The 19,294-nt window shown below is 32.3% G+C and overlaps 1 protein-coding gene across 2 annotated transcripts in view; it reads left to right on the forward strand.

Annotated features, from left to right (window-relative positions):
• The window catches only part of rsu1 (Ras suppressor protein 1), a 68,369-nt gene that overhangs the window by 1,730 nt on the left and 47,345 nt on the right, over positions 1-19,294 (forward strand). Inside the window, exons 1-4 of one of the 2 annotated variants that reach the window (XM_056450623.1) lie at positions 54-198; positions 335-446; positions 3,566-3,616; positions 17,253-17,373. In XM_056450623.1, coding sequence (XP_056306598.1) covers positions 338-446; positions 3,566-3,616; positions 17,253-17,373 — 281 coding nt within the window. In that variant the 5' untranslated portion in view covers positions 54-198; positions 335-337. Of the gene's footprint in view, positions 1-53; positions 199-334; positions 447-3,565; positions 3,617-17,252; positions 17,374-19,294 lie in introns of those variants that run through there. The other variant, XM_056450621.1, reaches the window with a different exon arrangement.

Genomic DNA, 19,294 nt, shown 5'->3' on the forward strand with positions numbered 1-19,294 from the left:
CCTGACATTCTTTCCCCTTTGCTGAACCCCGGAAATACCCTTTTATGGATGGAATGTGAGACTTTTACGCACCTACTATCAACTTCCGGTTGGGTGTGAGCGTTGTCTTGTTTCAGAAATATCTATTTTTATTGCCCGCGGGGCCTGGATTTTTGTTTACAGCTTTTTCCTGTGTTTGGGTATTTTCCGTACAGTTAGGTAAATAACGGGGGAACTCTTTGTCTGCTTTTTATTACTAGATATGAGCCACTATACGATGCCAAAGTGGAAAAACTCTTGTTAGTAAGACTGACTGTTAGTGTGTGGGTTTTTAAAATGTCATTTTTATTTGTAGAAAATGTCAAAGTCACTGAAGAAGATCGTGGAGGAGAGTCGCGACAAGAATCTCCCAGAGGTGGACATGTGTGACAGAGGAATATCAAACCTGCTGGATATTCCTGGACTCTGTGAGTGTTTATCTGGACAGTTGACTACTGACAAGTCATTTAAGTTTAAAATGTTAATGTTGAAACGTGTTTGGGTAATGAATTGGACTTGGTAGTCACTAGTCATAGTATGTAGTGTCTTTTTCCCTGTTTATTTTTGTCAGTTCTTAAAAAAAGACAAACGTTGGCATGTTTACTTTAAACAATGATGTGTATAGTACACACAAAATGTATCAAAAGAACACAGGAGAATACAGAATACAAAAGTCAATTTATCAAGATATGAAAAAGTTGAAGACTTTCTGAAGTTTAATCCAGAGAATACGATGTTTAATCATGTATTTCAGTAAAAGTAGTTTGTGTTTACTGTAGATTGAGATGTCAAGATATTTAAACACAGATTGTTATGTTGTTGGTGAATTTGTAAAGTACAACATTGTTTACAGTCAAATAAATTGTACTAATGTTGTTTTCAAGTGATATTTACATGTGATTTCAGACTGAATATTCAAATTACCATGGTAAACATTGTAGGGAGCGTGTCAAAAGTTGTCACTGAATGAATCTGTGAATATAAAACGAACCAGTCTGTGATTTCAGACTGAATATTTAAAGTACCATGGTAAACAATATAGAGAGCGTGTCAAAAGTTGTCGCTGCATGAATCTGTGAATATAAAACCAACTTTAACTCAATCACAAAATGTATCAAAAGTACACACAGCAGAATACAAATGAAAAAAGTTGACAATTTGAAATGAAAAAGTTGAAGACAGTTTATTCTAGATAATAAGACATTTAATTATGTATTTCAGTAAAAGTAGTTGCAAATTTCGTATTACTGAAGGTTGAGATGTCAAGATATTAAAACACAGATTGTTTTTGTTGTTGATTAATTTGTATTGTATGTACTACAAAAAATGATTGAGGTAAAGTAGGTTTAATATTCACACATTCGGACTTTCACCTTAATAATATAATTTCACAAAAATGTTCATTGCAAATTACGAATAGTGAAATCATATTTGCTGAAATCAGCTGATGACTATCAAAGAACAACATTGTTCACAGTCAAATAAATAGTGCTAATCTTGTTTTAAAGTGACATTTATATGTGATTTCAGACCGAATATTCAAAGTACCATGGTAAACAATATAGGGAGCGTGTCAAAAGTTGTCACTGAATGAATGAATCTGTGAATATAAAACCAACTTTACCTAAATCACAAAATGTATCAAAAGTGCACACAGCAGAATACAAATGAAAAAAGTTAAAAAGAATAGATCAAGAGAATAAGACATTAAATTATTTATTTCAGTAAAAGTGGTTGCAAGTTTGTTATTTACTGAAGACTGAAATGTGAAGATATTTTAAAATATTTAAACACTCATTGTTTTGTTGTTGGCTAATTTTATTGTATATAGTACACACAATTTCTCAAAAGTTCACTCAGTGGAATAAAAATGAAAAAGTTGAGAGTTTACTTAGAAATTGAAAAGATGAAGAAAAATGGGTCTAGAGAGTAGGACATTAAATTATGTGTTTAAGTAAAAGTAGTTACAAATTTCTTATTTACTCAAAATTTAAATGTCAGGATATTTTACAATATTTAAACAAGCATTGTTTTGTTGTTGGTGAAGTTATATTTGTGGAAATAAAATGTATCAAGAAGATAAATTAGATTTATAACAAAGGAAAACAATGTTGTGTATAAGTTCACAAAATGTATCAAAAGTACACACAGGAGAATACAAAATAAAGTTGACAATTTACTAATATATGAAAAAGTTGAAGACAGTTTATTCCAGAGAATAAGACATTTAATTATGTATTTTGGTAAAAGTAGTTGTAAATTTTGTATTTACTGAAGATTGACATGTCAATATATTTAAACAGATTATTTTGTTGTTGTTGAATCTGTGTTGGATGCAGTACACAAAACGATAGAGTTAAAGTAGGTTTTATATTCACACATTCGGACTTTCACCAATGATTTCACAAAAATATTCTTTGCAAATTCTAAATAGTGAAATCATATTAGCAGCCGATGACAAAGTACAACATTGTGCACAGTCAAATAAATAGTGCTAATGTTGTTTTCAAGTGATATTTACATGTGATTTCAGACCGAATATTCAAATTACCATGGTAAACAATGTAGGGAGCGTGTCAAAAGTCGTCACTAAATGAATCCGTGAATATAAAACCAATCAATCAAAAATGTATCAAAAGTACACTCAGAAGAAAAAGTAGACAATTTACTAAGAAATGAAAAAGTTGAAGAAAAATAGGTCCAGAGAGTAAAACATTAAATTATGTATTTCAGTTAAAGTAGTTGCAAATTTCTTATTTACTAAAGATTGAAATGTCAAGATATTTAAACAAGGATTGTTTTGTTGTTCGTGAATTTGTATTGTGTATAGTACACAAAGTGTATCGAAAGTACACTCAGAAGAGTACAAATGAAAAAAAGTTGACAGTTTACTAAGAAATGTAAAAGATGAAGAAAAATGTATTCAGAGAGTAAGACATGGCACACAAAATATATCAAAAGTACAGTCAGCAGAATACAAATAAAAAAATAATAAACTGACAGTTTTTTAAGAAATAAAAAAAGTTGAAGAAAAATTGATCCAGAGAGTAAGACTTTAAATGATGTATTTCAGTAAAAGTAGTTGCAATTTTTTTATTTACTGAAGACTGAAATGTTGAAACATTGTTTTGTTGTTGGGGAAGTTACAGTTGTGGAAATAAAATGTATCAAGAAGATAAATTAGATTTAAAACAAAGAAAAGCAATGTTTTTAGTAGAGTATCATGTATTTAAAAGTTGTGATCACATCTCGCTGGTTATTATCATCATTGATAAACGTGCCAATATTCTTTGAAAACATTCCAAATTTTAAGACTCTAAATGACACAGTTTCTATATGAATTTAACAAAGCAAAAAGATTACGTTTTATATTCATCATGAAATGTTTTAACTAAGGTAAAATTGCTTAAATCATTTAACAGAAGATACTTTTACTTTATTAGTGAGAAAATATCGCTACAAGAAAAAAGTATTTTTTTGAGTGTGTCTCTACAGAAATAATCTTCTTTAACAACAAAGTAAGCATGTATTGTTATTTCTTTTGTAGTCTCTTTGTCCACCATAACTCAACTGGTCCTGAGCCACAACAAGCTAAGTGGTAAGTCATCTTTGTATATTACTCTATATAACAAATATATTTACTACTTATTTACCTGACCTACAATATATAATGCTGCTTTGAGAAATAAAAAAAACACATTTGGCTGTACCATGATTAAAGTTATTGATAGTTACTTATCAGAAGAATCCTAAAGTTCAATTGCAAAGACAATAAATATGAATCTTAAATATGGTTTTTAATTTTAGGGATGCAGCGATATGGATTTTTTTGAGCTGATATCAATGACTGATAACTCTTAAGATTTGCAGGCCGACAACCTAAATATTAGCCAATTATATTTTTATACAGTGAACAACTGGTTTTATTTTAAAAAACATCATAAAAGTTTTAACATATCTTAGAATAGCATACTCAAAGCAAAAAAAGAGCAATAATTTCAAAATTGTGATGATATAGATCTAAATTCACGATTTCGCATAAATCAGCATGCCAAAAATAGACTATTTCCTTTTCTTTGCATAGCAAACTAACATGCAACTTGACGGTTGCATAAAAATAATAGGTTAAATAACAAAACGAGAGGCAGGCAATTCTGTACAATGGCATAAACTATCAGCTTAAAGATATCGGCCTAATTTTGATATCAGACCGATACCGATAACATTAAAAATAGCATTTATCAGCCGATAGCGATATGGCTGCCGATATATCATGCAGCCCTATTTAATTTTTTATGCAAACTATAAGGGAGTAGCTAAATTGAATTGTTAGGATTAAACCCTATAAACCTATACTGTAATTACTTTAAATTCTATGATTTAACTCTACTGATTCTATAAAGCATATATTACATTTATTTTGAAACTGCAGCTTTATGAAGGCTGTTGAAATAACCTGTTAACTCCACAAGAGGGCAGTCTTGCCTGTGATGAACTCTAGTTGTTTCAGTTTTAACTTCTTTACCTTAAAAATAGAGAGTAAAACTGGTATGTGTATGTAGTTAGTAGGAGCATCTTCTTCATTGCCGTTTATTTTAACTCTTCGCGTTGTTGCATAAGATTAATGATAATCTTTGTTTAGCTGCTGGAGTTATTATTAGGTGAAATATGTTTATCGGTGTAGTTTGGATCTTGTTTTCCCCTCCTTCATAATCTTTGGGTTTGTTGTAATGGCTCTGAGCAATGTTCGCTGTCATCTGATCTGTACAGGAAGGGGATTTGTTTGTTTATGCAGGGATCTTTTTGACTTTAATCTCCATGAAGATCTCAGATAATGCACATTTCTGTCAGGTAGAGTGTGCAGTAATGATCAAAGCCTGTTAATACGATTTATTTAAGATTTTGAGATGAAGAACTGACTCATTCCCCAATGGGTCACACCACGTCTGTGTAGCTGGTTAAAAGCGGAGGAGAAAATCAAGTCACATGTATCAAATACAGCCGGGTACAAAAAAGACTGAGTGCTATTTAAAAGGTACAGGTCAGCGTTTGTGTGCTATTTCATGTGTACGTAAACTTACCTTTTTTGTACTGATTCTGAATGAGGATGGAGTATTGTTTCTCCCCTGTCTGAAGTTATTTGAAATATTTTTAGTTATATGAACATTAAAGGCTGACATGGTGGCTCAGTGGTTAGCACTGTCGCTTCACAGCAAGAAAGTCGCTAGTTCGACTCCTGGCTGGGCTAGTTGGCATTTCTGTGTGGAGTTTACATGTTCTCTCCGTGTTGGCGTGGGTTTTCTCCGGGTGCTCTGTTTTCCCCCACAGTCCGAAGACATGCACTATAGGTGAATTGAATAAACTAAATTGGCCGTAGTGTATGTGTGTGAATGAGTGTGCATGGATGTTTCCCAGTACTGGGTTGCAGCTGGAAGGTCATCCACTGTGTAAAACATATGCTGGAATAGTTGGTGGTTCATTCTGCTGTGGCGACCCCTGATGAATAAAGGGATTAATAAGAAGGAAAATAAAGGAATGAATGAAACATTAAAATAGTTTGTTTTCATGAACTTAATATGCTTGCACTTGATAATAGACAAAATTAATAACCTTCCTGTTTTAAATGATTGTTTTTGTTTTGTTTTACAGAGTACAGTATATTTCACAGTATTTCCTGTCATATTTTTATCTTGGAGAAAGTTTTATTTATTTTAATTTAGCTGTAATAAACTATATATAAATAAAATCTGCTAAAGTCAATATTATTACCCCCCTTAAGAATTTAGTTTTTCAGTTGGCTTCAGAAATAACCAGTTATTTAATGACTAGCCTAATTATCCTAGATTTTAAACTGCACTTTATGCTGAACACTGGTATATTGTTAAATATTAAGTACTGTCATTATCATGGTAAAAAACATCCAAGAAAAATTGAATTATTAGAAATGAGTAGGCCCACATGGAATCTGTGCGCACAAAATTATACAGATTTACGTAGATTTTTAGCCCGTCAATAAGTCTGTGTATTTACTTGTTTAAATGTGTGTACGTTTATATTTATTCAGTTTTTAAAATTGTTTCACTAATATTACTGTAATAGAATAATAGTAATATGAATATGTTCGTATGATTTATTCACAATACAGATTGTAAAGTCATAATTTGTGTCTTTTAGTAGAGATATCATATGAGAGACTGGCTTTGTTTACAAATGAGTGGATCTAATTGGATTTACATTGTAAACATTAAATAAAAGTTAAAAAAGTATTATTTTTTATTTCATATATTTATTTTTTTCATATTTTTATATTATATATTTATTATTTGAGTTTTTAGTTAAGATACTCCTAAAATGATTCCACATAAATCTGCAGATTTTATACAAATTTTCTGCAGAAATAGCAAAAAAATATCCAAAGATTCTGTCTGGCCTTAGAAATTAGTTATTAAAATTATTGCTTAAAAAGGTGTTGTTCTTACAATCTGTGGGACATATTTGAAAAAGAATTTAAATTTCACAAGAAGGCTAATAACTTTGTCTTCAGCTTTATATAAATTCACTTTTGTAAATAAAATTTGGACACCAAAATGGTATGTTTATTTTAAAAGCACTATAAAAATTAGGCTTTTTTATTTTATTTATTAGTTTCATTTTATTTAATACTTTGTAGTAATGATGGGTTAAAAGTTCGGGGTCAGTTATTGTTCATGTTTTTTTTCTAAGAAAATTATTCTGTTCATCAAGGCGCCATTTATTAAATGTAAAAAAAGAAGTTAAATTGTTAAATATTGATTAAAATTTTAAATAACTGCTTTCGAAAAGTTTCAAATGAAATTATTACTCCAGTCATTATTGCTTTTATAACTATTACCATTAATAATAATAATAATAATAATAATAATAATAATTAATTAATATTAGAGTGATTTCTGAAGGATCATGTGACTGAAGACTGGAGTAATGAAGCTGACAATTCATCTTTAAAATCACTGGAATAAATTATTAAATTAAATTATAAAGTACTTTTGAACAGTTATTTTATAGTGCAATAATATTTCACAATTTTACAATTTGACTGTATTTTAGATAGATAGATAGATAGCTAGATAGATAGATAGATAGATAGATAGATAGATAGAAATCTAATTGTTTTAATTATGTTATATTATAAAAATCTGAATCTAAATGATTAACTACTTGGACTATTAATATTATAAAGAATTACTTTTTTTTTATTTAATAAATTTTTTAAGCAGTATCATATTATCTGTTTAGCATTTTCCCCATTTTATCCATTTTGGCATTAACAGAGTATAATCACAATATAAAGTTGTTCTTGTACACTGCTTAGTGCAAATAGATTTTTTGATACCATCATATTCCCCACAGCTCTGCATTTTCCCTTTCTCTGCTCTTCTCCACCCTCTCCTCCTGCCTACTTAAAGAGCAGAGACAGGGAATCTGCCATCTTTTGAACTTTTCAGGGTAGTCAGGAATTACAGTGACATTTGGAACCCTTTCATTAGTGGCTCATGAGTAAAGCAGGGCTGCTGTTCGGCCCGGCCAGGTAATGAGACAGAGGAGAGAGGACCAAACCTTCCTGCTCTCTATAGCCCCAGACTCTTTGTCCTATTACCATCAGCCTTTCGTCCTGTTTTAAAGGCTCCAGTAGGGCACACACAGACACACACACACACATGCATGTAAACTCTGTTTACAAGCAAATACTAGGGCTGTGCTTTAGGACAATATATAGGACAATATATATTGTATGGACAAAGTAATAAATCTGTTGTTTTATATTATGCTTTATCATTAATTATGTGGTGTAACTAAATTATTATTATTTTCTTACTGGAATACTTGCACTAATACTTCAGTAATATATAGTAATAATTACTTACTGTAATACATAATTAAAAAGAGTTTTATTTTAAATGTCTACATTTTTTTTATCAGAAATTTGCCCTGAAATACTAAATAAAGTGAGAAATATGATCACGTATGAATGAGTACATTTCTGAATATATGCTTAATTTTATTAGTTTATTTATTAGTTTATTTATTATTATTATTGTTAGCAGAAGGGCTGCCAAAATCACTCTGGACCCCTCAAATCCAGCACACTGCCTCTTTGAACTTTTACCTTCTGGTCGACGCTACAGAGCACTGCGCACCAGAACAGCCCGACACAGAAACAATTGCTTCCCTCAGACAATCCATCTCATGAACACAATTGCGAAACCAACATCACTACTTGCTATACACTTTTATACACATATACACTTATTATACAAAACACTTTACGTGCCAATTTTCACATAACAGCTGCACATATAACGTTGTATATAGTAATAAACATGTACATAAACTTGTCAATCTGTATATTTGCACTCACTACTTACTTCTATTTTTTAAAAAATATATTTATTATCTGTTTTTTTGTCCTGTCTCTGTAATCCTGTTGCACTGTAAAAGCTCTGTCACGAAAAAAAAATCAGCGTATGTGTGAACATACCTGGCAATAAAGCTCTTTCTGATTCTGATTCTGATTATTATTATTATCTCCTGATTTATTCAATTACTTTATTTAATTTATTTGCTTAATTTTTGTTTCTTTTTATTTTCTCTCTCTCTTCCCTTCTCTTCTTGGTCTAGTCTGATCATTCATTCATTAATTTTCTTTTCGGCTTAGTCCCTTTATTAATCCGGGGTCGCTACAGCGGAATGAACCGCCAACTCATCCAGCAAATGTTTTACACAGCGGTTGCCCTTCCAGCCTCAACCCATCTCTGGGAAACATCCATATACACTCACTCACACTCATACTGTGGGGGAAACCGGAGCACCCGGAGGAAACCCACGCGAACGCAGGGAGAACATGCAAACTCCACACAGAAACGCCAACTGACCTAGCAGAGGCTCGAACCAGTGACCTTATTGCTGTGAGGGTCGACGTTTAGTCTGATCATGTGAACTAAATTGTTATATGACTCCTCAAAGTAAAGGCTGATTTTGATCACGCAAGTGAGTGGGCTTGACAAACCACCTGTAGTTTCTTTCTGTTCATTTATACACCAGGCACTGTATTAGAAACACTTCTGCTTTTCTATGTTTGTTTGTATAGCTAAGATTTAAAATATTTATATTTGGTCTTATTTTCTGTTGCTATAATTTCTATTCCTGTATATAAAATTGTCTGCGTTTTTACTTCTTATTCTTCATAATTTAGATTTTTATTGATATTATTTATTTATTTATTTATTTTTTAGGTCAAGAGTGGTTATCTAAGCATTTTACTGCACATTGTACTGTGTAAATATATGTGACAAATCAAATTAGAATTTGTGTACATGTACAGAAATTTACATATGTTTTTCATTATCAGGTTATGAGATGACTTGTATTGCGAAATGCAATTTTTGTCGCATCGCCCAGCCCTAGCAAGTACGATAGGCGATCATAGTGGTAGAACAAAGTATAGGGTGGGTGGAACATAGTGTAGCCCCTCCCCTTAAAAAAACAGCCAATGGCATTTTGTTTTTATCACCGCTCTGCTAGTGAGAGTGGTTGAGCTCAAGCGCATCAAATAAGAAGCGTCTTGAAGGGGCGGGGCATGTCAGATACTAGAGAGCATTTGATTAAGATTTGATGAGAAACTGAAGTATTATGTGACGTGAATAAAACAGTTGATCCATTTAGCGGAAGTGACAAACTACAAGCTTTACATGTTTATATCCGTTTTATATCTTCTGAATGCTAATTTTGTCACTGTTTTGGAGCACACTATTGCTTAGATATCCTAAAAACTAACAATACTGACATCTACAAACCTTTATTTTAATTTCATGGGACCTTTAAAGCTCGAAATCCTGTAGTAGGTCTGTGGTTTAATATGAAAAAGTGCAAGATGTCTGGTGAAGGCATGATCTGTCTTAAGGATATAATAGGAAAATAATAATAACAGGACTGAGATCAGTCTTGTGTGTCGTTTGGAGACCCTGACATAGAGCGTAGGGTTCAGTGTCCTGCGGTTCCTCTGAGACCGGGGGAAACAAATTGTATCTGTTATAGGTGAGAAGGTCAAAGATGCAAAAATTGGGAATTGAAGAGTTTGACTGAAATGCATTCTACTAGCAAGGACACAGCAATTTGTTGTAGCTTGACTGAAATGTGCTTTTATTATAGTTAGAAACTGCATGGAAAATAGTATGTATCAATCAGAGGGTCTGGATGCAGACCTGGTGCAGTGCAATCTGTGCTGCATCCAATGCTTTTTAATGGGCTCACCTAACCCCACCCCTAACCCTACCCCTTACAGTGACGTCACTCTCTCCATTGAGTGCGTTGTGTCTGACGTTGCATCGCTGAGTGATGCAATCTCAGCTTGCATCATAAAGGCTGCATCCAGATACTATTGTCAGAGTGAGAATAAACTTTGGCCATATTTTGTGGGCATGCATGTATAAGTACTTTATATTGGTATTGCATTGGGAAGACATGGATAGACATAAATAAAAAGGATAAGCATTTTACCTTAGATACTATTTTATTTTATTGCTTTTTAGGTAACTTATTGGCAGCACTGTTGCCAGCAAGTTACCGCAAGTGCCTCTTTACAGTAACTTGCCTGTAAATGTGTTTTATGGTAAAAATATACTTACTGCAACTTATTTTTATGGTAAAATGCCCTTTACCTCATTTTATTATTTTTTTTTACCTCATTTATGACAATTTTTAAAGTAATTTCACTGTAATTTATTTACATTTTACACTAGCTGTACAAAACCTTTACTACTTTGTGTTTACTACTGAATTTAATACATCTCCCAAATAAGTGAATAATATTTTCATGAACCGTCTCATTTTTGTCTTCAACTACAGTAGCAGTGCTTTGATTACAGTAGAATATCGCAAATTCCTAATATGTTAGTTAAGTCATTGTGAGTTTTAAAATGACCCACAATGCAGGGCATATTACAGTCGTGAACTGTAAAAAATGTTTGTGGTATTTTACTGGGCATTTTTGCAGTAAATATCTGTAAAATTACGACAAAGTCTAACAGTGAATATTTAAAGAAAGAGAAAGGAAAAGCGAGCTGGGATATACAGTTGAAGGCATAATTATTAGCCCATCTGTGAGATTTTCAGTTTTTTTTCTTGAATATTTCCCAAGCGATATTTAACAGTACAATATACAGTTGAAGTCAGAATTATTCAATCCCCTTTGAATTTTTTTTCTTTTTAAAAATATTTTTCAAGTTATGTTTAACAGAGCAAGGACATTTTCACAGTATGTCTGATATTTTTTCTTCTAGATAAAGTCATATTTGTTTTATTTTAGCTAGAATAAAATAATTTTAATTTTACTTTTTTAAAAAACATTTTAAGGTCAAAATTATTAGCCCTTTTAAGCTATATTTTCTACAGAACAAACCATCATTATACAATAACTTGCCTAATTACCTTATCGTGCCTAGTTAACCTAATTAACCTAGTTAAGCCTTTATATGTCACTTTAAGCTGTATAGAAGTGTCTTGAAAATATCTAGTAAAATATTATTTACTAGACTAAACTATTATGTTTATAAATGTGTTGAATAACTCTTCTCTCCATTAAACAGAAATTGTGGAAAATTAAACAGTGGGACTTAAAATATTCTGACTATACAGTTGGGCAGTACACTGTGAAACCCAAAAAGTTAAGGCAACTCAAACTGCTTGAGGAAATAGATTGCAACAAACCATTTAAGTTCAAAAACTAATCTTAATGAGTATTTGAACTTAATCCATTTGAGTAAATGAAGCAATTTGAGCACAGTAAAACCCAGTAAATGAAGAGAACTCAAACCAACGGCGTACTGTAAAACCCAATAAGTTGAGGAAACTCAAACAGCTTGAAGAAACCAATTGGCAAAAATAATTTGAGTTAAAAACTAATCTGAGTACTGTGAACTTGCTCTATTTAGGTTAAAGTAATGAGGTATTTAATTAACAACACTGAGTACAAAACTCTTTTCAAATGAGTTTGTGTAGGTATACTGTACATAAATAGTGTAAGTTTGATCTGTATAATTATTAGTGCAAATGTGATTAGTGACCAAAAAACGGGCAATAATTCACTAATATGAATGTATATGACTACACAGATTGCTGTGGTTACAGCTTTTCATTTTATATTTTATATATTTTATTAAAGTCATGCTTTGTATTGTTTCATTCTTAAAGAATACATTTGTTATTATCCTTTTAAATGATTGTAATGTTGATAGTCAGGTGTCATTCTAAACTAAACGCTGACTAATGATAAATGCAGGTAACAAATCAATTTAAGGTGCCTTGTTACACATGCTCTGTGTACTTACTATAGTAAATACAATTAATTACGCATAATTACATGCAACTACATCTAACTCAGTAGCTAAATGAAGGACACCTTAAAAAAAATGGCAAATTCATGCAATTTAATAAATAAATAATAATAATAAAAAACTGGTTTGCTTCTTAGTAAACAAAGTAATCAGACATAACACAAAACAAAAAAAAAACAAACTGATATGCTTGTCTAGCATACCTTTAATCGGGCTTTAGACTGTTTAATGAAAACACACATCGACTTTACTTGGGTGGACCACCCATGTATATTAACAGCCGCCCAAGTATATTTGGTGGTGACACATAAATAACACTTTTATTATCACCCTTTTACACTTTTTTTTTTATCAGCCCAAGAAAGCAAACATTCACGATTGATTAACCCGTGGAAAATCTTCTGCGCATTTCCTACTGCTAGTCATCAACACTCACGCAGAGAATCTCACTTGCTCTGCAAACCCACAGAGACGCGCCAAACTGCGTCCGGCCATAGTGTCTGAATCTCCTAAAATGTCAGGGATTCGGGTTTTACTTTCGCTTTCTAAAGTTGCCATTATTTGTATGCCTTTTTCCATTACCTTTTTACAGCTAACTGTGCGCACAGCCACGAGAGAAACATTAAATGATTAATCAGTTAATAGATAAACTTTAATATATACTCGGAGAGAACAAAATATACTGGCTCCAAAAAAATTTGCACACCGTTAAAAATGGCTAATCAACTAATTTGTCTTATTTAAATAATCTACACATTTTATTCTACTAATTATTATAATTTAAGCAATAATGTCTAATTTTATTCCTTTTCTTTATTTCTCATTTGCTGTATATTTTATTAACTTAATGATTTTAATATATTACATACTTTATACATATGCTTTGACAATACTGTACTAAATGTCATACCAATAAAGCAACTTTAGAGAGAGAGAAAGTGAGAGACAGAGCAGATTTTACCTGTCTAGGTGCACACGGCTCTTAAATAGCATAAAAGAGAAAAAAAGAAATCCACTTTATTTCAACAGCCCTTTTAATAACTTTAACTCATTGAAAAGTAAATGTGTATAACAGTGTCATAATAATAATAAAGTTAAAAATCATATAAATGTTTTGTTTGTCGCATGTAATTGACTATGTATGTGCTGTGGGTAAAAGGTGTGTTTCAATCCGGCTACCACCACCAGTATATTTCAAACCTGTGGGAAGCACTGATGTGGATGCATAGGGGTTTTTAACAAATAATGGTAACACTTTAAAATAATGGTTCAGTAGTTACTGTTAGTTAATGTGTTTACTAACATGAACAAACAAGTAGTAATACATTTATTACAGTATTCAATGTTAATGTTTAGTTAAATAACATTAGTTTATGTTAACTCACTGTGCGTTTACTAATGTTAGCAAGCTCAACTTTAGATTTTGATTAATGCATTAGTTAATGTTGAACTAATTATTGCATCACAAGATTATTTATACTGTTTATATATTTATATATTATTGTTTATTAATTTGTAATGTTAGCAAATACATTAGAATAATGGTCCATTAGTTAATCAGAATCAGAATCAGTTTTATTGCCAAGTGTGCTTCACACACACAAGGAATTTGTTTTGGCTACAGAAGCTTCCAGTGTACATAAAGTGACAAGTGACAACACAAAATAAATATGAAAAAAATGTTAGTTAAGTGTTACCCAAAAAATAATTGTGAATTATTTTTCTTATCATTTTTAATCTTGGGCATGCATGTACGCAGGCTGTATTAATTGTTAATGTTTATTGGTGCATATTTGTTTTATATAAAATGGTTTTGTTTAATATTTTTACATTTTGTTTGTTTTTATTCATTTATTAACTTTTTTTTTTGGTATTTTGTAAAAAATAACTAAACTTCAAACTAAATATTAACAACTATAATAATAAAAAAAATAATAAAAGTGGCAAATGTATATCATATAAATTGACGCCTCACTTCTCAAGCTCATGTGCTGAAGAGCAGTGTAAGCATGTGCACTTGTGTGTGTGTGTGTGTGTGTGTGTGTGTGTGTGTGTGTGTGTGTGTGTGTGTGTGTGTGTAGTTTTGAATTGTTTGTGTGACGGCTGAATCATTTGTTCCTCTGTCTGGGGCGGAGCGGCTCCCGTTGATCTCTCTGGAGGTATTCGTGTCATGCTGTTTGTGTAAACCTCTCCCACCTCCCCTCCTCCGTAATGAGGGCTCATTGATCAGCCAGTAATCGGATAGAGCGCCTGTTCGGCCCATCCATCTCTGTCCACAGCAGAAACGGGGCAGGATGGCCTTGCAGGAAAAGAGGGAGGAGGGAAGGAAAGGTACTGATTCGATATGCTAAAAAACCTCCATCATTAAAATGTCAAATCTATCGCTGAGGGAATGACCTATAATTGAGCCATCAAAGACGGGAAGTATGTATTTGCTGACTCTTGATGATTAGCTGTTAAACTTCGACAGGTCGGCCTTGGGTGTCTGTTCGTTAGGCCTCGGCACTCGTTTTGGTAATGCTTTACCTTGATTATTTTATTGGTGGTTAGACATATGCTGATTTTCAATAATAAAATATACTGTGGTCAGGGCTAGGGCTGGGCGATACTGGAAAAAATATCACAATATAATGTTTAATATAATTCGGTATTGATAATTATTGAATATTTTTTTACGATATATTAAAGTATATTTGGATTTGGTTTATTTAACCATATTATTTAAATTTACCAACATTACTAAGGCAAATAGTTTTAATAGTAAAAAACTAAAAAATCATAAAAATATCTTGCCTCTTATGTCTTATAATAAAATAAACATAAGTGCTAAACAAACTCAAACTTAATAAGTGAAGTGTCACAAAGTGTGTGCAATGATAAAGTGCCAACTCTGAACAATCAAAGCAAACTTTAAGGTTAGTCAACATCTGTAAAATGTGTCTACAGTAATCACACAGTAAACCACAAACTCTATTAACAAAACCAATTATGGGAGATTATCATTCGTTTGCGGCCATCCAGGAGTCTCTATGCATATGCGGGAGACTCCCAGAAATTCCAGGAGACTTGCGATGTCTGTACCTGCATGAATCGCGGTGCGGGCACAGCATTCTGAAATGTTTTCAGCTAGGTGCGCCTGGAAAATGCGTGTGCGTCACATGCCAAGCTGTGCAACTCGATCGGAAATAACCCTAAGCTTATTGCAGCAGTTACATAAAAAAAAAAAAAGCAATAGTGCTTCATACCGAAACTTCATACCAAACCTTTTTTATCTTTATTGACAATGTTGGATCAATACATATTGATATCGTTTTATCAGCCCAGCCCTAGTCAGGGCTACACAAAATATTGCAAAATGTATCGTTATCGCGATTATAGAATATATGCAATATACAGCTAAAGTCAGAATTATTAGCTCCCCCTCTATTTTTCCCCCTAATTTCCATTAAATGGAAAAACATTTTTGAACACATTTCTAAACATATTTAATAACTAATTTCTAATAACTGTTTTCTTTTGTATTTGCCATGATGACAGTACATCATATTTGATTAGATATTTTTCAAGATGCTAGTATTCAGCTTGAAGTGACATTTAAACCAGGGTAACTAGGCAAGTTAAGGTAATTAGGCAAGTCAAAAAGTATGGTTTGTTTTGTAGACAATCAAAAAAATAATATTGCTTAAGAAGGCGAATATTATTGACCTTAAAATGGTTTATGAGAAATTAAAAACTGCTTTTATTCTAGCCAAAATAAAACATATATAAGACTTTCTCCAGAAGAAAAAATATAGAAAAATACTGTGAAAAATTCCTTGATCTGTTGAACATCATTTGGTAAATGTTTGATAAAGAAGAAAATAATAATAATTTTGGGTTGGAGACATGTGTGATGCATGACATTTATTTTATGCATTGGCTGTTTATCTAAATTTGACTAATCAGATGGGTCCTTACTGTCTTTATCACCACCTCCCCAGTAGTTGCTGTTCTGGTATTGGCTGGGGCAGCCCCAAGGAAAATCACAACAGCCAATCGGAGCCATAATGTCTGTTGAGGGGTTTACGACTAAATGTTTGCACCTTGACAAAAAAAAATAATTAACCTGTTTATTTTATTTTCATTAAATAAATAAATGATACAAAAAACAGCTAACATTTATATAACAAAATAATAACATTTTTCTCGGGAAATATCGCATCATAAGAACTATCGTTATCGCAATACTTAACAACAGTATTGCATATTTTTTGCCCTAATTGTCATAATGAACATGCACAATATTGATATCTTGGGCACTTCAAAGAGTTATTATTTGTTTATTATTTAACCTTTTTAGAGGACCTTTTGTAATATTCATATTATTGTATCGTATTTGTTGTTATTAACAGTAATATCCTGTGAGTATTTATAAATGCTTTTTTTGTAAACAGTTTATTAAACTAAAGTAAATGTCATGAAATCTACAAAAGCATTTATCAGTCTTAGGTGATGTTAATCTCTTAGTTATCACCTAATAACGAATTAAAGTCATAATCGTTTAATTAAATGGAGTTAATAATTAATAAAAATCAGTGGTATTTTTTATTAACTTTGATTTTAATGCATTTTCTAGCTAACGAGACTTTATTGTGAACGTTTACCTATTGTACGTTATCATCTTTTTGCAATAGAATTAGTTTAAAACATTTATTCACTCTGAACATGTACTGTATATACAGTAAAGCAATAGACTAATTATTTTTTAGTAATTATACCTCTTAAATAACCTTTTTTTTTCAGCTTATAGCAGCAGATATTGATGATTCTTTGCAAAATTGAATCTGTTTATTTATTGTCATCATATCTGTCTCTCTTTTTCAGCTGTGCCTCCAAATATTGCTGATCTGAAGAACTTGGAAGTGTTGAACATGTTCAACAACCAGATTGAGGAGCTTCCAACGCAGATCAGTAGCCTTCAGAAACTTAAACATCTCAACCTTGGGTTAGTCTACTTTTTTGTCTCTTGCATTGTTTTATTAGTTTTTTCTTCTTTTGTTTTGCTTCATCCTCCAGGTGCTCTGGTTTCCCCACAAGTCCAAAGACATGTGGTACAGGTGAATTGGGTAAGCTAAATTGGCCATAGTGTATGTGTGTCATTGGGTGTGCATGTGTGTTTCCTAGTGTTGGGTTGCAGCTGGAAGGGCATCTGCTGCGTAAAACATATGCTGGATAAGTTGGCGGTTCATTCCGCTGTGGCGACCCCAGATTAATAAAGGGACTAAGCTGAAAATAAAATAAAAGAATAAATGTTTTGCTTCATTAAATTGTTAAAATTGACAAAATGTACAAATCTTTACCCGTGTTTTCGCTCCTCTTGTCTTTTTTCTTCTCATTAACTTTTTGTTTTTATTTCTCCTCATCTCATCTCTGCTTTGTTTTGACCTTCTTGACCTTTTTTACTTTAATTTTGTATGTATTGTTAGTTTTTTGTTTCATCTTGCCTCTTGCCATCTTGTTTAATTTAATAAATAATAATTTAATAGCTTAACAATTTTCCAATAATGAATTTATTTTGTCTTCCATTTTGACAGTACATCATATTAATATTAACATTAATAACAAGATGTTTAGCAAGAAACACTGAATTCATTGGATTTACAAAACTTTATCTGGGCTAAATTTAAACAAACAAATTAAGTTGAACATTACTAAATTATTATTGTTATTTTTTTACTAAATTCAGCCCATATAAATTGTTTGCAAGACTTTTGTCAGGCATATTTTGCCTTTTTTTCCCTTTTGTCAGTGTATTTTTCAGTTAAGCTAAAATAAATAAGACTTTCTCCATAAGAGAAAAATGTTATAGAAAACACTTTAGAAAGTTTTCCTAGCTCTGTTAAACATCACTAGGTTAAATACATATAAATAATAATAAATACTATATAAATACTTTTAAATAAATACAAATTTCACAAGAGAACTAATAATTTTGTTTACTAATAATTTTGCCTGTGTATTGCATGACCAAAAATGGACCATGGATTTTGCACGATAAGTTGATATATCTATTATTGGGACAGACTTTTGAGTAGTTGGGAAGTCTTGACCGTGCCATTGTTTCTGTCTGTCTGTCTCTCATCCCTGGTCACCTGCTAGTCCCCTGGTGTTTAGAGCCCACCTGAGCACCACCCGAATCCCGAGGGTTTTTCCTTCTCCTTCTAAAGCGGAGCCTCCGCAATGTCACGCCGGATTAAAGCATGGCACAATCTGCCGTGTGTCTGATACCGCACATTTTTATCGATTTGCTGTCAGACGCACCATTTCTACACATAATCTTGAAAACATAAGCCGGCTTGTTGTATTCCCGACCGCAACTCTTGACTCAAACGTGTGTGAGTGTGTGTTTGCCCGTTATCCTGATCTCATTTGTCAAAACAATTCCACCTCCTCGTGTAATTGCTTCACAAACATGCGGCGGAATCAATTTTGTTTGTTTCTTTAAAATCTGTTGCCAAAAGTTTCCGTGTCTTCAATACAGCCAAGTGTCATTGGAAAGGAAGAAAGAGATGGAGGATAGATGCTTAAATAAGCAAGAGTTAATCAGCATCTGATTTGGGTGCCCTTCTCTCTCTCTCTCTCTCTCTCTCTCTCTCTCTCTCTCTCTCTCTCTCTCTCTCTCTCTCTCTCTCTCTCTCTCTCTCTCTCTCTCTCTCTCTCTCTCTCCCTCTCTCTCTTTTTCTTTTCTCTCTCTCTCTCTCTCTCTCTCTCTCTCTCTCTCTCTCTCTCTCTCTCTCTCTCTTGTGTTTTATCCACATCGTCGGGCACCTTGAGCATTTCTAATTTCAGAGTCTGGCTTCTCTGTGGAAGTTTTACAGACAAAATCTAATCCGTTATGTCTCAAGGGCGAATAGGAGTTTAATGTT

This window comes from Danio aesculapii, chromosome 24, assembly GCF_903798145.1.
Source record: "Danio aesculapii chromosome 24, fDanAes4.1, whole genome shotgun sequence".
Lineage (NCBI taxonomy): Eukaryota > Metazoa > Chordata > Actinopteri > Cypriniformes > Danionidae > Danio > Danio aesculapii.